Raw genomic sequence first — 26265 nt, 5'->3', positions numbered from 1 at the left:
AAAACTTGCCTTTCAGCCCCAATCTGTTATAAAGGGAAGTTAAATAAAAAGAACTCCTGACAGTGACTCTATAATCACCAAGTAACAATATAGCTATCTAGGTCTAACTGAACAAATTAACAGAAGCACTAACAAAATAAAAATTCCCTTTTAACTATTCCCTAATAGAACAAAATTCTAACGGTATTCTCTTCCAATAAATACAATTCCCACCTCTATAAACCAAATTAATCTAAAAAAAACTTTTTAAAAATCTTTAAAGAATGGTCAGGATACATCTCCAGAATACTCCGCGTCCTCTCCACTGATTCTCTGTCCAGAATGCCTTTCTGTCAAGTTCTTGTGTCAGGAATATTAGCAGAGTCAGATGATTGTTTTCTGAGAATTTAGAGGATTCTGAGAGCTTACAAAATTCTGCGAGAGCCAGTGACTTTTTTTCTCTCGTGTTGCAGGTTGTTAACTGTAACAGAACTGTAACTTAAAGTGAGGAAGTATGAGTTTAAAATGGTTAGGTGCTTGTTTTTGACCATCACAGGCTTGATGGGCCAAAAGGACTTTTTCTGTACTATAGATCTCTATAATTCTCCTCTTTGGTCATGGGGTGCAAAATGCATCTACCCAGAAATGAAACCCACAGGTTTGATTGTGGTGACAATATTTCAAGACCATTGTATGCTTGTTTTGCTGCTGATGCCTTGACAGCTCTAGACCTGAGATCAGTTTTCATTTATGACTGGGGAAGTGCATAGCTACACCTTTGCAACTTTCTTCGAGGTCAGCACTGAGGGCGGTTGTTTCACCCCAACTATAAAGCCCAGAACAATAACTCAAAATATAGCAGCTTGATCTTCATTTAGCTTTGGCTCAAATATTAAACAATTATAATCACAATCGTAAATTTTGATAAATTGTTTATGTAATTAGGTTGTTATGATTTGGAAAATGATCTCCCAGTTTTGTCAGGAATCATCACAATAAAGATCTGACAAAATTGCACCCAACTTCAGCAGATCAGATAGGCATATAGATGATAGTATAAGGTAGGGGTGGAGGTTAGATAGACCTTAAGTTTAAGGTAAATATTTGGAACAACATTGGGGGCCGAAGGGCCTGTACTGTGCTGTACTGATCTACGTTCTATGTTCTATAAGTTCAACACAAACTGAACAAAGAAATTATTTACACTGGCTAACATTATTCTTAGAAATCCATTTTTACACAAATATTTTCAATCCACAACATATTAAGACATTTAATATTTGATGACAAATATTTAATTTCTTTAGTTTTATTTTAAAAAATCATTCCTTGAGAAGGTGATGGTGAGCTATTTTCTTCAACCACTACAGTCTACTTGAAGTGGGCAAACCAGCAATGCTGTTAGGAAGGGAATTCCAGGATCTTGATCAGCAACAGTGAAGAATCAGTATATATTTCCAAGAATTTTTTGACTTGATTTATGGTTGTCAGACGTACAGTGAAAAGTTTTGTTTTGTGAGCAGTACAGACAGTTCATATCATACAAAGTCAGGATGCTAAGAGCAAGTGGTGATGCTGCTATGTATCTGCTGTCCTTGTCCTTCTAGGTGACCAAAGGTCTATGGATGTTTCCACTTAAGTAGCATTTTTGATTAAAATCATTAAGAAAATATTATAATAATGTAACTTTTCTGGCTGAGAACAAAGTTTATCATAAATACATTATCTGTTAGGTTGCAAATATAACTTTAATAAAAATGATACTATACAACTAACATATTTGTGAAACAGCAATTTTATAAAAGTTTAAGTGGAACAAAGTAAAGAGCATTGCAACTAATGTAAACAGCACTGAATCATTCTGCAATTTCATAGTTGTACTAAAAATATAGGCCTAAAATTTATCCCCAATTTATGTATTCGTTGCACCTGAATGGTGAGATCTAACACTGCATCAAGATTGGGCCTCGGGTCTCATTTCAACAGAGCCAGTACATGATGTGAGCCCACAGGGAGTCAACAGGTATGCCACTGCTAACTTTATGTCATCTGTCATTAAAGTGGGTCAGGTCACAGTGCTTGGGGATGGGTTTGCAGGAGAGTGGGGCCAATTAATCACCTTAACATTTTGTCAGAGGAGTGCTTCTGCTCTTCACAGCTCCATATTCAGGAGAAGCTTCTCATAGAGAAAGGATGCTCCGCACATCCATATCTAGATTAGTGCACTGCAAATAATCTTTGAAATGTATGAGTCAATCCTTGCTTGAGAAGTCCAGTAGAAAATGTAGAATAACGCTTTGGTATATCACTAACAAAGATGTTACAAGAAACTGTCATCCTCTCATATCCTGTGTTATTCCTGAGTGACACTGGTCTGCTATCTAGTCATCTTCATTTACTTCAACCACAAAGGGTTCCTTCACGTCTATCTTGCCACTATTTACAATCACACAGTCTTGAAGAGGTAAGTTTTCACTGTTTGTTTCCTGGAGCTCTATCATGTGTACCACAGGCTTAAAAAATGAAACAAAAAATCTGTTAGTAACATTCTGGAAGAATTACTAAATTTACATTTTTTACAGTTCCCCACAGAAAGTGTATCATCAGGACCAATGTGATAGTTAATTATGTTCCCATGCATCTCCAAACTTATCTTTATTGCAACAGTTAATTGGAATTTTGCATGGAATGTTACACGATTATGCTCATTCTTGCTCCCATTTTCTTTAACTATGTTAAAATCCAAATGTCCTGATAATCTGGAACATAAACTAGGCGGTCCAGAAAGAAGAAGAGCCCAAGACAGGCATTAAGTGTGAACTATAGGTATCAGAACAAGAGAAGACCCCTAAACAGGCAGTCAGTACCACTACATGGAGGAGGCCAGAAAAGGTGCAGTAGCAATCAGTCGCAGACAGAGATAAATACATTGGAGATGATTAGAATTGGTTCTTGCCGTACTAAAGAGAAAGAAATTAGCTGTGTGTGACTTTCTTGTAAGTGATTAAGGTCTTTCTTATTATTAAATTTTAACATTGTTTGAAAATTAGTGGTAAAGCTAATAAAGGATATAAAATGCAACACATGTGAATAAATTCATTAAAACTCATTTAGGGTACCAGTTCAGTTGATGTGTTAAGTCTGTGACATGTGGGAGTTCTTGGATACCATTTTGCTCAAGGTCAAACATATCTGCTGTAAGTGTTTGAAGTTACAGCAAACTCGGCGCAGAGATTATGAGATGGAGGCTGAACTACAAACACTGCAAAGCATCAGTAAGGGGGAAAATTACCTATATTATTTGTGCCAGAAGGCAGTGATACCAAATAGGATAGGGTTTTCAGCTTTGGTTACTGGTCACAGTAGCTCAATGGTTAGCACTCTACCAGTGTCAGGGACCCAGGTTCAACTCCAGCCTCAGGTCTGTGTAGAATTTCCATGTTCTCCATTTGTTTGCGTGGGTTTCCTCTGCATGCTCCAGTTTTCTCCAACAGTTCAAAGACATGCAGGTTAGGTGAATTGACCATGCTCTAATTGGCCATAGTATCAGGGATTGTAGGTTAGGTGGATTAGCCATGGGAAATGCAGTATTCCAGGTATATGGTAGGGGAGAGAGTGAGACTGGGTGGAATGCTGTTTGCGCTGTTGGTGTGGACTTGTTGGGCCAAATGACCTGTTTCCACACTGTCGGGATTCTATGAAAGAGCTTCTGAATACAAAGTGTGAAGAGTTAGGCACCATATTAAAATACAACCCCAAATCTTTGATTACGCTTGCAAATAGGGTACACAGCATTAGAGATGAAAAGTGGCTCAAAGACCGGCCTAGGAAATGTGGCTTTCAGTCTGTGCACTAGTACTGAGGCAAGTGGGGACTGTACCATTAGAAGTCCACACCCGAACTGTATTGGGACCATTGTTTTTGTGAGCCACCGAACTAAGGAAGTATTGATCATATACAGACAGCATTGAACTAAATAATGGGGAAAGGGATAAAATGTGAGAAGATAGGAAATCAATGAGTATAGAAAAGAAGAAAATATGAGAATATGGGTTACAGAATAATAGAAGTGGAACAGAGGAAAAAATATCTAGCAAATACAACAACATTCAAGGTTAGCCATTACAAAGATAGCAAAAAGACAAACTAAAGGCCAAAATGGGATCACAACAGAACTGACAACAGTGCTCTTGAATCCAGTTTACAATCCATGCACCTGTGCAGCAACAGTATGTTGAACACCATGTTGCCACACAAAATGTGATACAGTAGACCATTTCTACTGCCTCGATGAGGGCTGCAGTTATGCGTGAAGCAGCCTAAAAACACAGTGTGTATGCTGTGTAATATTGCCAGTAAGGGGGAGGCAGCTCTTATCCCCAGCTATCATGCAAGGAGCATGAGCAGGAGGATTATGAAGATGGATGATAGCAACCTGGTGAGCCACTTTCTGACAGGCTGCAAGTAAAGAAACTAATTTGAGTACAATACCAATGTCTGTAACCCCAATTCCCCATTCACTAACAATCCCACACTACTTACTATCTTTCTGTCACAGACTATCACTTCAACATTTTGATTGCATTGCACAAATAAAAGTCACCACAAGATGAATGCTCCAAATGAAACTTTATATCCGAAATTATGCCAAATTGCATGCAACCTGACAGTAATCATCTTTCTGAATTCCTTCGGTGATTTTTTTCTGTATGCCTTTATCTGGCATACTTGTAGTCTGAACACCATTTTCCTCTGCTCCCATTACCCTTCATTCACTTGTGTTAGCAACAATCTATCTAATTCTTGAATAAATCCAATGATTTAGCCTCCTCTGCTTTCTGGAGAGGAGAATCTCACTGATTTCTCTGAGAGAAAATATTTCTCCTCATTTCTGTTTTGAAAGAGAGACTTCTTGTTCTGCAGCTGCTTCCCCTACTTCCAGTTCCCACCGCATCAGGAAGCATCCTCTTGTATAAACACAATCTAGTGCCCTCAGGATTTTATGTTTCAATAAGGTCACCTCTCACTTTTCTAAACTCCAATGAGTATTGGTCCAACATTTTAATCCTTCTTCACAAAATAAGCCCTTCATCCTAGCAATGAATTGAGCAAACTTTCTCTGAATTACTTATAATTCTACAACTGTAACAAACATCCCTCCTTTTATATTTATTCTATATAATATTCCATTTGCCTACCTAATCACCTGCTGTATCTACTTATTAATTAAAAACCAGGAAATGCACATCCCTCTACAATACAAGTTCTTCAATAACTCTCTAAATAATATGCTGCTTTTGTATTGTTGCTGCCATAATAAACGAGTACACATTTTCCAATATTATATTCCATCTACTAGACCATTCCCTCTCACTAAATCTATGTCTTTTAGAGAGTCTCTACCTCCTCTTGAGAACTTATGTGCCTACTTACTTTGCCGTCATTGGCAAATTTAGCTACCATTCATTTGGTTCTTTCATCCAAAGCATTGATACAGATTATAAATAATCAAGGACCGAGCACTGATCACTGTGAGACTAAATTTGTTACAACTTGCCAACTAAAAGAAACCAATTTATCCCAACTTTTTGCTTCCTGCCAGCTAATCAATCCTACTTGCATTCTAATATGTTACCGTGATGCCATGTTCTCTAATCCTGGAGTGTAATTTTCAGAAAAGAAATAGAAGCAGGACTTAGCCCTTCAAGGCTGTTCTGCCATGCTATAAGATTGTGGCTGATGTTCTAATTGACACTATTTTCCTGCACTATCCCAGTATCCCATGATGTTTTTAATGTGTACAAGTCTATGAATCTCAGTTTTGAACTTGCTCAATGTCTTCTGAAGTGGGGAATTAGAATTTCCTCCTCATCTCTGTCCTAAATGGTTTTCCCTTATTCTAAGACTGTTTCACATGGTTCAGGCCTAGGCCTTTTAACCGCAAGAGACTCTTCTAGTTAGACCAGGAATTGGTCTACATCCGCCACAATAGATCCAACCAACTCTGGAGATTCCTAGCTATTTTGTAGCAACTTTCATCATGAGAATCAGATCATACAGCATTGTGAACTAGCCTGCCCAGAGAACAAACATTAGCGCTAAGGTCCTCTCTCCTAACAATTTCAATCATCTGCCTAAATAGCAGAGCTACTGCACTACCTTTCCCAGGATCCCATTCTTCATGATTGTCAAATACCCTTGGATTTTGTGGTCTCTGCTTTGGTTTCCCTATATCCATGTTTCCATAGTTGCTATCAGGTCATAAATGAATTGCGATTTGAGCTGATAATTCATCTGGTTTATTGTTATTTAATGTGGTGCTTTATCCAATGCCCTTTCGAAATCCAAGTAGGCTGCGTTCACAGGTTCCCTCCTATCTACCTTGCTTATTAGCTCCTCAAAAAGGTTCAATTTAATTAGTTAAATACAATCTCCCTTTCACAAAGCTATGTTGTGTCTGCTTGAATGTATATATGCAGAGCTATCCAGTGTTTGCAGCATTGGGATGGAATACAGCTGATTTTCAATGGAAGAGACTGCAGATCGCCTTTGAACAGCCAAGTCAGCAACATCAAGCAGCTCTATGAGGCCAGCTTCAGCGAGGGCCACCTCAACAGGGCGGTAGTGATCTGGGCCAATTGGCTGACAGCTGGAGATGTGGGAGAATTGAAGAACAAATGTCCCCCTAAGAGAAGATGAAGCCCCTGCTACTGTCTTAGTGCAGTACCTGAGCAATTCTGTTGAAGGACATGTTTGCTGGACTGTTAGGACACCGCAAGCTGCTTGATCACTGCTATCCATAGTCACAGTGGCACCAGCTTGGCAGAAAGCTGAGCTTGCTCAAAGTCAGTCTGAGATTGCGCTGGAGTACTCAGGCATTTGACAGAAACTGTTCATTCTCCAAGTGAAGCTCAAACAGCAGTTATCAGAAGCTGCATTATAGCTAGGAGTCGAACAACATTTTCATGCTCACGAGGATGGGTCTGAAGCTCTGCACAAAGTCCAACGTCAGATTGGCGTCAGGCTCATCCATTTTTATTAACTTTGACTGCAGGTTTCTCACGGTTTTCCCACTGCATCAAATATCTTGTCGGGTTTTGCCATCAGCCCATTTCTGCAGCCTGGCCATCAAACTCTTCATCTGAGTTCTCTATAAAAGTTGTATGTGACGTTGTCCTCTGGCAAGCTGGTGTTTGTGCAATCTTTGTCGCTATGCCTTGGTTGCAGCCCACTCTCTCATCAGGTGCTAATCTTGCCTCTGATCCATCCGTTAAGATATGCATAGTTTCCGCATCTGAGCTGGTGACTGTGAGTGTGACTGAGCAGGCAGTACTGAGGTATCTGAAAGAGAACTAGCACATGGGTAAAGAAGAGTGGTGATGGTGGTGCAGAGGAGCATGGAAAAAGTAAGATACTTACACATTTTGAAAATTGTAAGCCAGAAGAAGTTGGAGAATGAAAAAAGATGAAGGATGCAAGAAGGAGACTGAGAGTATCATTATTTTCAGTGTTTTCACTAACAGTTTTTCTGATAGTGGGGTGTGGACAGCACTGTCTCCCCAGGGAAGTAAGGAGATACAGACATGGTTTCCCCCCTCCAGTTAATTCCTCTTCTTTTCTCCTGTGCATTACATAGAACATAGAACATTACAGCACAGTACAGGCCCTTCGGCCCTCGATGTTGTGCCGACCTGTCATACCGATCTGAAGCCCATCTAACCTACACTATTCCATGTACGTCCATAGCTTGTCCAATGACGACTTAAATGTACTTAAAGTTGGCGAATCTACTACCGTTGCAGGCAAAGCATTCCATACTCTTACTACTCTCTGAGTAAAGAAACTACCTCTGACATCTGTCCTATATCTTCCACCCTTCAATTTAAAGCTATGCCCCCTCGTGCTCGCCGTCACCATCATGGGAAAAAGGCTCTCCCTATCCACCCTATCTAACCCTCTAATGATCTTATATGTCTCAACTAAGTCACCTCTTCTCTCTAACGAAAACAGCCTCAAGTCCCCTCAGCCTTTCTTCATAAGACCCTCCCTCCTTACCAGGCAACATCCTAGTAAATCTCCTCTGCACCCTTTCCAAAGCTTCCACATCCTTCTTATAATGCGGTGACCAGAACGGTACGCAATACTCAAAGTGCGACCGCACCAGAGTTTTGTACAGCTGCAGCATAACCTCATAGTTCCGGAACTTGATCCCTCTGTTAATAAAAGCTAAAACACTGTATGCCTTCTTAACAACCCTGTCAACCTGGGTGGCAACTTTCAAGGATCTGTGTACATGGACACTGAGATCTCTCTGCTAAACTACACTACCAAGAATCTTACCATTAGCCCAGTACTTTGCATTCTGGTTACTCCTACCAAAGTGCATCACCTCACACTTGTCCGCACTAAACTCCATTTGCCACCTCTCAGCCCAGCTCTGCAGCTTATCTATGTCTCTCTGTAACCTACAACATCCTTCGTCACTATCCACAACTCCACCGACCTTAATGTTGTCTGCAAATTTACTAACCCAACCTTCTATGTCCTCATCCAGGTCATTTATAAAAATGACAAACAGCAGTGGACCCAACACCGATCCTTGCGGTACACCACTAGTAACTGGTCTCCAGGATGAACATTTCCCATCAACTACCACCCTCTGTCTTCTTTCAGCAAGCCAATTTCTGATCCAAACTGCTATATCTCCAACAATCCCATTCCTCTGCATTTTGTACAATAGCATACTGTGGGGAACCTTATCGAACGCCTTGCTGAAATCCATATATACCACATCAACCGGTTTACTCTCATCTACCTGTTTGGTCACCTTCTCAAAGAAGTCAATAAGGTTTGTGAAGCATGACCTACCCTTCACAAAACCATGCTGACTATCCCCAATCAAATTATCTTTTCTAGATGATTATAAATCCTATCTCTTATAACCTTTTCCAACACTTTACCAACAAATGAAGTAAGGTTCACCGGTCTATAATTACCAGGGTTGTCTCTACTCCCCTTCTTGAACAGGGGAACCATATTTGCTATCCTCCAGTCTTCTGGCACTATTCTCATAGACAATGACGAGTTAAAGATCAATGCCAAAGGCTCGGCAATCTCCTCTGTGGCTTCCCAGAGGATCCTAGGATAAATCCCATCCGGCCCAGGGGACTTATCTATTTTCACACTCTGTAGGATTTCTAATACCTCTTCCTTGTGAACCTCAATCCCACCTAGTCTAGTAGCCTGTATCTCAGTATTCTTTTCAATAACATTATCGTTTTCTAGAGTGAATATTGTCGAAAAATATTCATTTAGTGCTTCCCCATCTCCTCTGGCTCCACACACAACTTCCCACTACTATCCTTGATTGGCCCTAATCTTACTCTCGTCATTCTCTTATTCCTTAAATATCTATAGAAAGCCTTACGGTTTACCCTGATCCTATCCACCAACAACTTCTCATGTCTCCTCCTGGCTCTTCTGAGCTCTCGCTTTAGGTCTTTCCTGGCTACCTTGTAACCTCAAGCGCCCTAAGTGAGCCTTCACATCTCATCCTAACATAAGCCTTCTTCTTCCTCTTGACCAGAGATTCCACTTCCTTCGTAAACCATGGCTCCCGCGCTCTACAGCTTCCTCCCTGCCTGACAGGTACATACTTATCTAGGACACAGAGGAGCTTTTCCTTGAATAAGCTCCACATTTCTCATGTGCCCATCCCCTGCAGTTTCCTTCCCCATCCTATGCTCCCTAAATCCTGCCTAATCTCATCATAATTGCCTTTGCCCCAGCTTTAACTCTTGCCCAGTGGTATACACCTATCCCTTTCTATCACTAAAGTAAACATAACAGAATTGTGATCGCTATCACCAAAGTGCTCACCTACTTCCAAATCTAACACCTGGCCAGGCTCATTACCCAGTACCAAATCTAATGTGGCTTCGACCCTTGTTGGCCAGTCTACATACTGTGTCAGGAAGCCCTCCTGCACACACTGGGCAAAAACTGACCCATCTATGGTACTTGAACTATAGTGTTCCCAGTCAATATTTGGAAAGTTGAAGTCCCCCATGACAACTACCTTGTCTCTCTCACTCCTATCGAGAATCATCTTTGCTATCCTTTCCTCTACATATTTGGAACTATTCGGAGGCCTATAGAAAACTCCCAACAGGGTGACCTCTCCTTTCCTGTTTCTAACCTCAGCCCATACTACCTCAGTTGACGAGTCCCCAAACATCCTTTCTGCAACTGTAATACTGTCCTTGACCAACAATGCCACACCTCCCCCTCTTTTACCATCTTCTCTGTTCTTACTGAAACATCTAAATCCCGGAACCTGCAACAACCATTCCTGTCTCCTGCAAGAGAGAGGGAACAGCCTCAGCAATTATTGTGCAATATGTTTAGATGATGTGGCTGTTCTGGATGCGTTGTGAGTTGGGAGATATGGATCGGAGGGATTTTTTTGGTTTGCTCATGGTGAGCATTGCCGGCAAGGTTGACATTCATTGCTCAACCCTAAATGCCCTTGAGAAGGCGGGGGTGATATGCTTTCTTTCAGTCTATGTTGTGTAGATACACCCAAACTGCTGTTCGGAAAGGATTATCAGGAATGTGTTCAACGACAGCAAAGGAATAGTTCATAGTTCAGAGAATCCCTACAGTGTGCAAACAAGCCCTTTGGCCCAACAAGTCCACACCACCCATTCAAAGCAGCATCGCACCCAGACCCATTCCCCTAATTTCCTATGTTTAACCCACCTAACCTAAACACAACTTAGCATGGCCAATCCACCTACCCTGCATTCCTTGGGACCATGGGAGGAAACCCACGCAGATATGGGGAGAATGTGCAAACTCCACACACAGTTGCCCGAGGCTGGAATCGAACCCGTGTCCCTGGCATTGTGCCGCAGCAGTGCTAAGCACTGAGCCACCGTGCCACCCCAAGAAACTGGGGCTCATCTAGGAGTCGAAATGGGGACTTCTTGCATGCCACCATTGTGCAGCACCCTAAGCGAGATTCATACGCCTAGACCAAAGAGCCATCTAATGATGATAAAGTTCCAAGACAGGATGGTACACGAGTTTGAGATGAACTTGAAAGTGATGACATTCCCTTGTGTCTGTTACCTGTGTTTTTCTAAGTGGTTGAGATTGCAGATTTGAAATGTTCTATTAAGGAAACATGCATTTTGTAGATGGCAAACAATGTAGTCATTTGCACATCAAAGAACATTCTGATGGCATCAGAATATTCAAGATAGAAGATACTAAGGTTCAAAAATGAATGATTGATGCGTTGCTTGCGAGGGAGGTGGAAGCAGCTACTCTTGCAACGTTTAAGAATCAGCTGAATGAGCACTGAAAATGCCAAGGCATTCTAGGCTATGGATGGAGTGCAGGTAAATGGGATTACTGCAGCGTGGTATTTTTGGTCTGCCTGGCTATGCTGGGCAAAAGGGCCTGTTTCTATGCCGTATGACTCCATGGCTGCAACACTAGTAGTGGAATGAGTGAATGTTGAAGGTGGTGTGCGGGATACTAATCAAACAAGCTACTTGGTCATGGATGGTGTCAAATTTCTTGAGTATTATGGGGCAGCACTTATCCAAACAAGTGGAGAATATTCCATTGCACTCCCGACTTCTGCTTTATATTAGTGCTGAATGGAAGATAAAACATATGATTGTTAGGAATGAGTCTTGATTGATAGATTTTATTGATGGGAAGTGTGGCATATGTGTGGTGATGAGCAGGGATTGAGCTTTCTGGTACCGGTGACAGGATATGGCATTAGAGATACATTGGATACTCATAGTGAGACATTGAACTTCTTGCAACATCGCATCGACTTCTGGAATTAACCTCTTCACTGCATGCTTGGAGGCCCTCCTGGTGAGCTGTTAGTACAGGACATTGCTGTGCCTTTTTACCAAGAAAACCTAAGTGTTTGCTCTCTCCCATGTTCAGCCACTCCCAAAGCCTGTTTCAGCCACATGCACGTTTGCTTTAAATTGATGCAGGTAAGTTTCCAAGTTGGCAAACATAAAAGCAAAAGCCTGCAAATGCTGGAAATCTGAAACCAAAACTGAAAGTTCTGACAACACCAGATCAGGCAGCATCCCCACTGGTATTCAAGCATTGGCTGCCATGGCAGCCACTCACTTGGGAGGCTGCCCAATAAACCCTGCCAGTCTCTCATCCCTCCTGCAGGCTTGGGTGCAGCACCAACAGTGACCACCACTGCAGCAGAGTGCTACTGGTTTTTGATTGGTTGAAAGACACTGGGACAGGTCTTCTGCCCTACTGGTCCTTTAAGCGAGTGGGAGGTCCAAGAATATCCAGGTAAGTAGCTGACTGTGTGGTAATTGTGTCAGAAGTGACACAGGGCTCAACATGGCTCCCTAACCAGTGAGCAGGCTCCCTTCTGCAATGCCGACCCCCCCTCCCAATGCATTCAGTTAGATAAATTCCACCCCCACTTTTCAATTAAATGGCCTTTCATCAGAGTGATAAAAGATCATCTTCTTGAAATTGTAATTCAATTTCTCTCTCTAAAGATGCTGCCTGACCACCAAATATTTCCAGTGTTTTCTGTTTTATTATCTTTTTTGGGAGGTCCCTGGTGAGATGAGCAGACCATTAAAAGTGCTGACTGCATGCAGTACTCATGTAAATGAGCAAGCAGTATGAAGATTACACCCTGTGTATACTGCATCCAATGAGTCATTTGCACAGAATATCCCCATACCCATTTTCAGTGTCGATGCATCAGCCATCAGACAATTTAAGAACATACAAATAATCTTCCATTTCACGTTCACATTCAGTCCAACAAAAAGTGAACTGGATATATCTTTCACATGGAAACAGAAAACAACTGACTTAGTATGTATGTGGTGTCTCCATTTTTTACAAAAGATAAATACACTTCATTAATAGTGACTGAGTATAATGATTTGAATTAAATATTAAGTCACTTGTAAATAATTTAATTTATGTACTTAAAAAATGAAATGTAATTAAAAGGTCCTAAACTTAGTACTTAGTAATAGATCTGTTCATTCCGAAACTAAAGATGACCGGAACATTTGTAAACCGCACCCTTTGTCCTGCTGCTTAGGTGACTAGACTATCTTTAGTTTAGTGGAATAGCGTTGACTTATACATGTATCCATTGTTGCTGAAAAAAAATGCTTTAGGTAATAATTAAACAGAATATAATAAGTGGTCAGTCAGAAAAGTAAACAGTTAGTTACCATTCCAGATATGACCTTGCCAAACACCACATGCTTTCCATCTAGCCACTTTGGTTTTGTCAATGAAATAAAAAACTGGGAGCCATTAGTATCTGGTCCTGAATTAGCCATGCTGACCCATCCAATTCCATAGTGTTTCAGCTTGAAGTTTTCATCAGGAAAAGTATCTCCATAGATGCTTTTTCCTAGAATATCGAACAGCAGTGCATAGTGCGTTAATGGACATTAATCCGACACTACAGTAGATATTTACAGCATATTAACTGTAAAGAAGTATCTTTCTAATGGTGTCTAATTTGTGCTCGAACCAGAAGTTCTATATTCTTAGAATGTCATCATATAACACAAACAAAATAGTATATGCAGCAACTGGAATGGATGAGAAAGGTTAAAATAGCAGTGTATTAAACGTTTTTATACTAAGCAATTTACTGCAAATTAAAAATAATCATGAGTCCAACATCTGTTTCTCTGGTAAAGTAAAATCAATTTCTAATGTAAGATATAACTGAACATTTAATGATTTTTGTTTCAAAAGTGAAGAGAAGTACCAACAGTTATTTTTTATTCATGAATAGGACTAACTGGCTGTCCAGTAATTATCCTTTTGTTGCTACTGAGGTTGTGGTAAGGTGCCTTCTTGAACTGCTGCAGTTCACCTGCTGTAAGGAGGGAATTCTAGGATTTTGACCCAGTAACAGTTAATATTTCCAAGTCAGAATCATGAGTGGCTTGGGCTGGAACATGTAGGTCATGGTGTTCCCGTGTATCTGCTGCCCTTGTCCTTTTAGATGGAAATGGTCAAGGGTTTGTCTAAGGATCTTTGGTGCATTTCTGCAGTGCACCTTGTAGATGGTACACGCTGCTACTACTGAGTCTCAGTGGTGGAGGAAGTGAATGTGATGCTAATCAAGCGGGTTGCTTTGTCCTGGATGGTGTCAAGCATCTTGAGTTTTGTTGGTGCTGCACCCATCCAGGCAAGTGAGGAGTAATCTATCACACTTCTGACTTGTGCCTTGTAGATGGTGGACAGGAACAAAAACAGAAGTTGCTGGAAAAGCTCAGCAAGTCTGGCAGCATCTGTGAGGAAAAAATCACTATTCATGTTTGTGGTGTGTTGACACCTCCTCAGAACTGATGGTAGCTAGGAAAATGTCAATTTACATGCAGAAGATAGGGAGGGTGATGGGGTAGGGAGTAAACAATATGATAAAAGGATGGAGCCCAAAGAGAGAGAATAGCATTTGGATAGACAAAGGAGTTAATAACAATTTGGATAGGAGCGTGAATAGCTGTTAATGGGGACTGTTAGTGACTAACAGTCACAGCAGGCAGTGAAGAAAGCTAATAGCATGCTGGCCTTCATAACAAGAGAAATTGAGTATAGGAGCAAAGAGGTCCTTCTGCAGCTGTACAGGGCCCTGGTGAGACCACACCTGAAGTATTGTGTGCAGTTTTGGTCTCCAAATTTGAGGAAGGACATTCTTGCTATTGAGGGAGTGCAGCGTAGGTTCACGAGGTCAATTCCCAGAATGGCAGGGCTATCATATGTTGAAAGATTGGAGCGACCGGGCTTGTATACACTTGAGTTTAGAAGGATGAGAGGGGCTCTGATTGAGACGTATAAGATTATTAAGGGATTGGACACTCTGGAGGCAGGAAGCATGTTTCCGCTGATGGGTGAGTCCAGAATCAGAGGACACAGTTTAAAAATAAGGGCTAGGTCATTTAGAACAGAGTTAAGGAAAAACTTCTTCACCCAGAGAGTGGTGGATATATGGAACGCTCTGCCCCAGAAGGCAGTGGAGGACAACTCTCTGGATACTTTCAAGAACGAGATAGATAGAGCTCTTAAAGATAGTGGAATCAAGGGTTATGGAGATGAGGCAGGAAGAGGATACTGATTGTGGATGATCAGCCATGATCATAATGAATGGTGGTGCTGGCTCGAAGGACCGAATGGCCTACGCCAGCACCTATTGTCTATTGTCTAACAATAGGTAGTGTGTAATGGCAGGCTATGTGATAAGAAGACCTGGTGTGTTGGGTAGGGGGCTAGGACATGGGAGAGTTTAGGCCCTAAAATTATTTAACTCAATATTGCAGCCCTCTGGATTCAACATCGTTATCAACTTCTTTATCGATCCAACTGCTCTTCTGTCACTTGGGTTCGATTCTTTATCCTATCCCTTGCTCCCTACCTCATCGCCCTCCCTATCTTCTGCATATAAACTGACAGTTTCCCGACAGTTTTGAGGAAGGGTCACCGGACCCGAAACATTAACTCTGATTTTTCCTTCGCAGATACTGCCAGGCCTGCTGAGCTTTTCCAGTAACTTCTGCTTTTGTTCCTTTACAGCATCCACAGTTCTTTTGGTTTTTATTTGGATGGTGGACAGGCTTTGATGCGTCAAGAAGGGAGTTACTCGCTGCAGTATTCCTAGCATCTGACCTGCTCTTTCAGCCATTGTGTTTATGTGGGAAGTCCAGTTGAGATTCTGGTCAAAGATAACCCCAAAGATGTTGATGGTGTGGGATGCAGTGATGGCAACACCATTGAATGTCAATGGAGCAGTGGTTAGATTGTCTTTTAATAGAGATGGTCATTGCCTCACATTTATGAGACATCAATGTTACTTGTGTATTCTATAATGAAATTTAAAGGTAATTACCTCCTTTTCCACTTGAAGTAATATCTCCACCTTGTATCAAGAAATCCTTGATCACACGATGAAACGTGCTGCCTTTGTAACCAAACCCTCTCTGAAAGCCATTTAATAAAGTATTACAGAACATTTTAATCAGTTAACTTGAGTTCAGATTGGGTAATGAAATTAAAAGCTTGATCAAAGTATAAATGTTATACATCAATGAAAATAATGAGCATATATTTTATAAAGCACAACTTTATGTATTTTCTCTTTAGGAATAAAGAACTTAATACAATCAGTCCGTTACTGATTGTGGGACGTAGAATACAGTAATCTGCATACAAAATTACAAACAAGATTTTACTCTGATGGAATGTAATACATAACATAAGACCAGGAAAAGAAAACGGAAAATGTCACTTGAAGAAAAACTGTATCATGATTTACTACAAGATGCCAGCGATTCCATCAGCACTCTCAAATAGATGTTAAAGATCTCCTAGCATAATTCCAAGATAATTGGAGTTGCTCTTTCAGAGTTTAAGCCAATATTTTCACCTTGGCCAATGTCAGTCAGAATAGATTATCTAGTGGTTTGTCTCAATACTATTAGCAAGAGCATGCCACATGCAAACTGTTCCCCTAAATCACAAGAATGTGAAATACTTCAGCAACTGAGGACCACGGTGGCTTGGGTGAAGAGTAAGGGCTATGTATTATCAATGATCTCAATGTCTATGAGGTCCTTTATAAATATGACAGTTTTTTTTTAACAGGTATTATTGACAACTGCTAACACTACGTCATTTCTGCAATGTACTTTTTTTATTACAGTGAAATATTGTGAAGATTGGAATTATTCACCAAACACTTACACGCACGGTTAGATCTACTAGCTATGATGTGACTGCAAAAAAGTAAATTGAGCTGAAATTTATAAGTACAGACAATACAAGAAATATAAATAAGGAGCTCAATTCATAAGTGAAAGTTGGGAAGGCAGGGGAGAATCCTCAAGTTCACCTAGGCTATCTCTAACACCTCCCTCATCTTCCTGGACCTCTACATCTCCGTCTCAGGCAACCACCTAGAAACCGATATCCATTTCAAGCCGACCGACTCCCACAGCTACCTAGAATACACCTTCTCCCACCCACCTTCCTGCAAAAATACAATTCCCTATTCCCAATTCCTTCGACTCTGCCGCACCTGCTCCCAGGATGAGGCATTCCACTCCCGTACATCTCAGATGTCCTCGTTTTACAAGGACCGCAACAGCCGCTCCCCACCCCCCACCAACAGTGGTCGAGAACACCCTCAACCGTGTCTGCTGCATTTCCCGCAACTCATCCTTCACACCCTGTCCTCGAAATAACTACCAAAAGAGAATCCCCCTAGTCCTCACATATCACCCCACCGACCTCCGGATAAAACGCATCATCTTCCGACACTTTCGCCATCTACAATCCAACCCCACCACCAAAGACATTTTTCCCTCCGCACGCTTGTCTGCTTTCCAGAGGGACCACTCTCTCCGTGACTCCCTTGTTCACTCCACACTCCACTCCAGCTCCACCACACCTGGCACTTTCCCCTACAACACAGGAAGTGCTACACCTGCCCCCACACCTCCTCCCTCACCCCTATCCCAGGCCCCAAGAAGACTTTCCACATCAAGCAGAGGTTCACCTGCATAACTGCTAATGTGGTATACTGCATCCGCTGTACCCGTTGAGGCCTCCTCTACATCTGGGAAACCAAGCGGAGGCTTGGGGGCCGCTTTGCAGAACACCTCCGCTCGGTTCGCAATAAACAACTGCATCTCCCAGTCGCAAACCATTTCAACTCCCCCTCCCATTCCTCAGACAACATGTCCATCCTGGGTCTCCTGCAGTGTCACAATGATGCCACCCGAAGGTTGCAGAAACAGGAACTCATATTCCGCTTGGGAACCCTGCAGCCCAATGGTATCAATGTCGATTTCACAAGCTTCAAAATCTCCTCTCGCTCTACTGCATCCCAAAACCAGTCCAGCTCATCCCCAACTCCCTAACCTGATCTTCCTCTCACCTATACCCTCCACCCACCTCAAGCCACACCCCCATTTCCTTCCTACTAACCTCATCCCGCCCCCTTGACCTGTCCGTCCTCCCCGGACTGACCTATCCCCTCCCAACCTCCCTAGTTACACTCACCTGTACTGGCTCTATGCTGTCTTTTTAGCTTGTCTGTCTCCTCTCCACCTATCTTCTACTCTATCCATCTTCGATCTGCCTCCCCCTCTCTCCCCATTTATTTCAGTACCTTCTCGCCCTCCCTCTTTTCTGATGAAGGGTCTAGGCTCGAAACATCAGCTTTCGTGCTCCTAAGATGCTGCTTGGCCTGCTGTGTTCATCCAGGTCTACACTTTGTTATCTCAGATTCTCCAGCATCTGCAGTTCCCATTATCTCTGATGCAATTTTTCCAGTTTAGTTCAGTTTAAATGTATTTAGTGTACAATTCTTTAGATGATGAGATTTGAATAGTTGCTAAACTTTCCTAAGGAATCCTTCTGCAATCATTTATAATTATTTACACTGGATGAGAAAATAAAAATAGCCCTAAGATGCCACGATGAATAGAGTGTGTATAATTCCTTTTCATCAATTTTTCTTCATCTTTACGTAGTTAATGCCTGTTTTAAATGTTCACAAACATTTTCAAATACAGAACCAACAATGGGAGCCTGCACTGATCTAAAAGTCTCATCAAAATTTGAGTGAGGGCTTTGGTCTCTGGCATATATACTAGGGCCTGAATAAATATACTAGGGATCCAAGCAGTTGGCAATTAATCTCAATTTAATCGTACAGGTTAAACAGTTAAAGGGGCTATTTTATTGTTCTTGCTTGAAAATGAGTCCAGATACATTTCTCCATTGAATTTCCAGTTTTGCCTATAACAGGGACGATCTTAACCAAGGAGAGAAAACAATATATCAGGGAATCTAGCTAGCACATGAATGCACATCATTTAGCAAAAAGTTTCCAAGCATCCCTTGTAAAAACAGAGAAAAGGAATTTTGTCATACTGCGAGTGAATTGATTGGGAAAAGATTTAAAAGGGAGGAAATTAAGCTGGTATAAAGTCAGACTGATAAGATACAAATTTATTTCCTGTTTCCTCATCAGTTTAAGCTATGTCATAATGAAAAGCAAAGAAATAGCTTGAAATGTCATCACAGAAAGAAAGGAAGGAATAAGAGAAGGGCCAAACATTCCTTTGACACTGCTTTCTTCTCTCATGCTTTGGTAGAAACATGGGAGTAGCCACTTGTTACATGTTTATATGAAATTAAATGTTCTATGAGATGTACGTGATAATGTGGCACATTCAAATAATGAACAAGAAAATTACAGAACAACAGTTTATCAGTGCACCTTCCATGGCCATTAGGTCTAGGGGTGGCACTCTAATTTGGAACTTCTGGCTCAGAGGCAGGCTCACTACTCATTGTGTCACAAGACCTCCATACAGTGATATTCCAGTCTCAGCAATATTAGAACTGTTTCAAATTCGTGGAAATATAGCACGGAATATTAAGTTCAATGCATTTCAACATTTAAAAATCATTACAATGCATACAACATTACCAATATTTGGACAAAATAGGGATGTGGATTATCAGGGCTAATTCAGAAAATTGTGCGCATTGAGTGGGAATGGTAATGAATATTTAATAAAATTAATTAGTTTCTAATTTATGTTATAACTAGTTAGTTGTTCATAATTTCACATGACAGTCAGTATCTTACCTCACCAGTTGCTAAGGTGATAAAGTTGTCCGCAGTCAATGGAACAATTTTACCAAATAAACCAATAACGATCCTTCCAACATCTTTACCGCCAATTTGAATGTCGAAGAATACCTAGAGTTGTATAAGCCTTCATTAGAATTGTACATTTATAAACTAATATGATGAATTTATCTGGGACTACAATATTTGTATCTACCTGAAAAATCCTTCAACAATACAGGACAGGCAAATATACCTGCTAATTTGAAATTATCCTTCCTTAAATTATTCATTTGTATGAAATAGACAATTTTAACAAATGAGCACCTGCTTTGCACAATTAACAAATAATGCATTTTTGCATTTAGAGGAATCAAATGCATTAACAGGGGTTTTTAATTTTTTTAACCACTTTATACGTAAAATTGATAAAGCTGTAAACAATTTTTATATGACAGCACTAAAATTGCTGATTTGTGACTGTGCCTTCCTACCACAGTGGTAAAGCAAGTTGGGAAATACACATGCTAAACGTCAATGATCCTACCTAGCAATAAAGCCCAATATCACTGTGGTTGATTCTTGATTGTCCTCTGAAATTGACTATCTTTGATTAACCTAGGCATCAAAAACAACAAATGCATATTCAACCTACATGACCCTTGAAATTCTTCTTAATAACATCGGGGGAATTGTGACAAAATTGAGAGAGCTGATCCATAGACTAGACAAACAATAGCAATAACACACTTTACTGGGTTGAATTTCATTAACCACTGCCCTATCCAGCAATTTACAGATATCCTTCTCACAATTTATCACCTGACCAATTTCCGTATCATCCACAAATTTTTTGATCATACCTTACATTTAAATTCAAATCATTTACACACACCAAAAGTAGGAAGGGCTCCAGATCTCAAGTTCTGCGGACTGCTAGTCAGAACAGACTTCCAATCACACAAACATCCCTCTACCGTTACCAAGATAATAAAATGTGAGGTTGGATGAACACAGCAGGCCAAGCAGCATCTCAGGAGCACAAAAGCTGACGTTTCGGGCCTAGACCCTTCATCGGCCCGAAACGTCAGCTTTTGTGCTCCTGAGATGCTGCTTGGCCTGCTGTGTTCATCCAGCCTCACATTTTATTATCTTGGATTCTCCAGCATCTGCAGTTCCCATTATCTCCTCTACCATTACCCTCTGCTTTCTGTCTTTTAGGGAGTTCTTGATCCAATATGCCACTTTGTCTAGGATCTCATGGACTCTTACTTTGGTGACTTCATATTTTTTAAAAGCCTTGTCAAAGCTTAATGACAACTGCATCAAATGATTACCATCATCAACATCCCTAACTAGCTGTTCAAAAAAAATGAATCAAATTTGTCAAAAGTGACCTTCCCTTAAGAAATCCATGCTAACTATCCCTGATTAAGCCGTATTTCCCTAAGTGCAGATGTATTCTTTCCCTCAGAATTATTTCCAATAACGTATTCAGCCCCAACCAAACCTAATCTCAGTTTGTGCAAACAATGTGAATAGTTGCCATGACATGTCTTGGCCATTATGTAACCTATCATTGCATATTTTTTGTTTGTTTCCAAACAAATATGCCATCTTGTTTTTCTGCTTCCAATTACATTGTGTAATGTATTTACATATAAATAACTTAAAAGGTTTATTTTCCTTACTACTGTCTTCTAAACCTCTGGCTCTTCTCTCCACCACCTATCTGGTCTCTCTCTCTCTCTCTCTATCTAAATGAATTTTTCAACCCCATGTTCTAGTCCCAAAACTGCAAATAACATTCCTAATATAAGTCACACCTCTTCATAAGATTAAAATCAAACGCCTAAAACGTTGATGATAAACAAGACGTAGAGCTGGATGAATACAGCAGGCTAAGCAGCGTCAGAAGAGCAGGAAAGCTGACGTTTTGGGCCTAGACCCTTCTTCAGAAATGGGAGAGCGGAAGGGGATTCTTAAATAAATAGGGAGAGAGGGGCAAGTGGATAGAAGATGGATAAAGGAGAAGATTGGTGGAGAGGAGACAGACAGGTCAAAGAGGCAGGGCTGGAGCCAGTAAAGGTGAGTGTAGGTGGGGAGTCAGGGAGGGGATAGGTTAAGGGGACGGGATGATGCTAGTAGGCAAGAGATGGCGGTGAGGCTTGAGGTGGGAGGAAGGACAGTTTAGGCAGGTGGGGACAAGCTGGGTTGGTTTTGGGATATGGTTGGGGAAGGGGAGATTTTGAAGCTTGTGAAGTGCACATTGATACCAATGTGCTGCAGGGTTCCCAAGGAGACCTCCTACTATCTCCTAAAATGTTGTTTTTCACACCCAGCTCCAGGCTGAACTCTGCCTTGTTATTTCCCAATACATCCCTCCCTTCTCTATTATAGATCACACCTTCTGGCCACATTCATTGCTTTCTCCATTATATGGAAATTTCTTACAGTCTAGTGCACATGCTATGCCCTTCTTCCTTTCAACTGGCTTCATTTTTAGCTTAATCTCAGGCCTTCCTCCCATTTCTGTTCATTACTGTAGCATCACTTTTATCCTATTTCTCCTCCTGTTCTAATTTTCACATCCTGCCTTTATTAACCTCAGTGACTTCTCCCTCTCCAACAGCCTAAATTCTACATTGATCTACAAACCATCTCATATTTCTCTGCATTGAACTTCATTTACCACCTATTTGCCCATTCATCCAACTCATCTCATTCCTTTTGAGGTTCTATACTATTGCTTAGATATTAGCTAATCAACTTGTTCAGAGACGTTCTTACATGCCTCTAGACCAGGTGGGACACGAACCCAAGCCACCTAGCTCAGAAGTAGGAACACTACCACTGAGCCACAAGAGCCTCTCTACTCTCCCCTATTTGGATTCCCATGATTTTGATCACCTTAATCAAATATTCCCTGAATGTCTTCATCACAAAGTAAACAATCCTACCCTTTCCTTTCCTGCAAATGGCCCAAAAGATTAGTGTCAGTGGCAGGTTGTAAGGACTGCTGTGTAGAACGAAAATGAGGTGGACAAGTGGAAAGATAACAGGTTTAGGATATAGATTATGAAGGGATTCATAGGGTGATTGAAATAGGAGATGCTTAAAAGGTCAGAATTGGAAGGGTGCAAATAACTTAAGAGATTTTAGATATCTGACGATATCAGGATTTAATCAATGGAAGAATCTGTAAACAATGAGAAATATGTTTAAATCATAAGACCACAAGAAGTAGGAGCAGAAATTAGGGCAATCATGGCTGATAAGTTTCTCAATCCCATTCTCCCACTTTCTCCCCATAACCCTTGATCCCCTTAACAATCAAGAGACATTTCTTCATCAGGAACCATTGTAAGTCAATGAGCAAGGGGTGCCAGGTGAATGAATCTGGGTATTAGGCAGAGTTTTGGATTATGTCATGTTTACAGAAAGGTGCCATGCAGGAGTCCAGTCAACGAGAGGGTTGGAATATTAAAGCATGGGTGAGCGTTTCCAGAACAGACAAGCCAAAGTAGAGGTCATAGTCAAGCAAAGTAATGGATGTACAAACAGAAGTTCTTAGTATGTGGCATGTAGATATATGTAGTATGTGTGTAGTATGTCACTGGAAGCTCATCTGAAACTATTAAATGAGCCAATATCTACTCTTTCGCAGTGATAATGGGAACTGCAGATGCTGGAGAATCCAAGATAATACAATGTGAGGCTGGATGAACATAGCAGGCCCAGCAGCATCTCAGGAGCACAAAAGCTGACGTTTCGGGCCTGGACCCTTCATCAGAGAGGGGGATGGGGTGAGGGGTCTGGAATAAATAGGGAGAGACGGGGAGACGGACCGAAGATGGAGGGTTCCCAAGCGGAATATGAGTTGCTGTTCCTGCAATCTTCGGGTGGCATCATTGTGGCACTGCAGGAGGCCCATGATGGACATGTCATCTAAAGAATGGGAGGGGGAGTGGAAATGATTTGCAACTGGGAGGTGCAGTTGTTTATTGCGAACCGAGCGGAGGTGTTCTGCAAAGCAGTCCCCAAGCCTCCGCTTGGTTTCCCCAATGTAGAGGAAGCCACACCGGGTACAATGGATGCAGTATACCACGTTGGCAGATGTGCAGGTGAACTTCTGCTAAATATGGAAAGTCATCTTGGGGCCTGGGATAGGGGTGAGGAAGGAGGTGTGGGGGCAAGTGTAGCATTTCCTGAGGTTGCAGGGGAAGGTGCCGGTGTGGTGGGGTTGGAGGGCAGTGTGGAGTGAACAAGGGAGTCACGGAGAGAGCGGTCTCTCCGGAAAGCAGACAAGGGTGGGGATGGAAAAATGTCTTGGGTGGTGGGGTCGGATTGTAGATGGCGGAAGTGTCGGAAGATGATGCATTGTATCCGGAGGTTGGTGGGGTGATGTGTGAGAACGAGGGGGATCCTCTTTGGGCGGTTGTGGCGGGGGCGGGGTGTGAGGGATGTGTTGCAGAAAATGTGGGAGACGAGGTCAAGGGCGTTCTCAACCACTGTGGGGGGAAATTTGCGGTCCTTGAAGAACTTGGACATCTGGGATGTGCGGGATGTGCACCCCAACCTTCAGTTCACCTGGGCCATCTCCAGCACATCACCCGACCAACCTCCGGATACAACTCATCATCTTCCGACACTTACGCCATCTACAATCCGACCCCACCACCCAAGACATTTTTCCATCCCCACCCTTGTCTGCTTTCCGGAGAGACCACTCTCTCTGTGACTCCCTTGTTCGCTCCACACTGCCCTCCAACCCCACCACACCTGGCACCTTCCCCTGCAACCGCAGGAAATGCTACACTTGCACTAAAGGTGAGACTCATTTCAGTCCTCTTCCTCTCATCCATCCCTTCCTCCCACCCCAAGCTGCACCTCCATCTCCTACCTACTAACCTCATCCCACCTCCTTGAACTGTCCGTCTTCCCTGGACTGACCTATCCCCTCCCTACCTCCCCATCTATCCTCTCCTCTCCACCAATCTTCTTTTCTCTCCATCTTCGGTCCACCTCCCCCTCTCTCCCTGTTTATTCCAGAACCCTCCCCCCATCCCCCTCTCTGATGAAGGGTCCAGGCTCGAAACATCAGCTTTTGTGCTCCTGAGATGCTGCTGGGCCTGCTGTGTTCATCCAGCCTCACATTTTATTATCTTCTACTCTTTCGCAAATGGTTTAAAGGAAAATTCATCGTTGCCGTATATATCGCACGCGAGATGCAATGGTGTTTGAACATTTTTTGATTTACCAAATTCCGAAAGAGATGCACCACTACTTTGTCTGATTTAAAACAAAACCGTAACTCTCAAAACGGTTTAGCGTTTGCAAATGAGAAGTCGGGACTCAAAGCAACAGGCAGCTCGGCATAAATGCGAGGGCTTGCCCAAATTTAGCCTGGGCTCGCTTTAACCATAAGGTTTTAAATTACAATTTTGCGGACAGGATTACAGGGTGTTTAGTTTGGGCCTGCCATGCTACGTGGCAAGTATCATCCCCAACTTCAGTTAACATATGTTGAGGTTCCCCTCTTCTCCCGCCTATTCCCATACGTCTAACTTTTTCGTTCTTTTTATAACTGTATACCGTGGGATTTGTCACCACTGTCTGTACCAGTCTGAGATTACACTACTATAATTGAGTCAGCTGTTGCCCTGCAATTGAACTCGTCTCAATGTAACAATGCAATGTCGAATCAGTAGCGTCTGAGACCTGAACTCCCGCCTTCCGCCCATTCTGATTGGACGTTTAAAGGGGGAAATCCTTCCACCGAGCCCCGCTGTTGGACAGATCAGCTGTCAATCCAGTTGCGACTGGGTGGATTGGCCTCTTGCTGTCCGCTGCTCGTCTCCCCCTCACTGTTCCCCAGCAACTGTGAACCTACCTTGGCTGTTACCTTTGGGCCTCGCTTTTTCTCAGTCACACAGGTGGCTGCATCCAGAAGAAACACCGCGAACAGAAACAAAAGCAACTGTGATTTCATCCTGGGGAAAATAAAGTTTTTTAAAAAAAATTTAATTACGTGGCTCTTTTCTCCATCGACAAATACCCACTGAGATTGAGACTCCGCCTCTCACTGGAAGCAAACAGCGCAGCACGGCGGGTGGGGACAGCAGGCACACACGCCCTTTCCGGGATCCCAGAGCTGAACCGGTGACAAAGCGCCGCTCACGTCTAACCTCCGACTTGCAGTTCAAACTCCGTGAATCTTACCTAATGCACCACAAGTACAGGACATTTCGGCACATTTCCCATCGAATCCAATGATTCTGGATAAATTGTTCAGTAATCGCACGAACAATTGAAGCCGTATAATATGACAATCCTACATCATCCATTCAAGACGGAACAGAATTGTTTAATCCCGAAAGCATACGAGATAAAGTTCAGGCAACTTCAGTGCGACATTTTGGCCTTGCTTTCACCTAGCATGACCATTTATTTATTGTAGCGTTGGAAAGTGACTGATAGGGTACTATAACTCCACGTACCTTGTTCTTTCGATGAAAAACGGTTCAAGGTAAAGTAAGTGATAATGGGAACTGCAGACGCTGGAGAATCCAAGATAACAAAGTGTGGAGCTGGAT

General features: G+C 42.0%; 1 protein-coding gene across 1 annotated transcript; it reads right to left on the bottom strand.

The window, feature by feature from the left end:
• Positions 1 to 1338: 1338 nt before the first annotated feature.
• LOC125451317 (peptidyl-prolyl cis-trans isomerase C-like) lies at positions 1339 to 26265 on the bottom strand. The gene is made up of 6 exons (XM_048528309.1): positions 26170 to 26265; positions 25563 to 25662; positions 19688 to 19801; positions 15914 to 16004; positions 13242 to 13426; positions 1339 to 2492 (listed from the first exon to the last, which is right to left on the bottom strand). Exons 2-6 carry the CDS (start codon positions 25659 to 25661, stop codon positions 2361 to 2363), a joined length of 621 nt encoding a protein of 206 aa, XP_048384266.1. The 5' UTR covers position 25662; positions 26170 to 26265; the 3' UTR covers positions 1339 to 2360.

This window comes from Stegostoma tigrinum, chromosome 3 (genome assembly GCF_030684315.1).
Source record: "Stegostoma tigrinum isolate sSteTig4 chromosome 3, sSteTig4.hap1, whole genome shotgun sequence".
Lineage (NCBI taxonomy): Eukaryota > Metazoa > Chordata > Chondrichthyes > Orectolobiformes > Stegostomatidae > Stegostoma > Stegostoma tigrinum.
Note: the sequence above shows the minus strand (reverse complement) of the source record. Positions and strands in the feature narration are given on the sequence as shown.

Coding starts and splice junctions, on each gene's coding strand:
- LOC125451317 (XM_048528309.1), bottom strand. CDS start 25,661: ATGAAATCACAGTTGCTTTTGTTTCTGTTCGCGGTGTTTCTTCTGGAT. Junction 19,802..25,562: donor GCCCAAAGGTAACAGCCAAG/GTAGGTTCACAG, acceptor ATACAACTCTAG/GTATTCTTCGACATTCAAAT. Junction 16,005..19,687: donor TCACCTTAGCAACTGGTGAG/GTAAGATACTGA, acceptor AATGGCTTTCAG/AGAGGGTTTGGTTACAAAGG.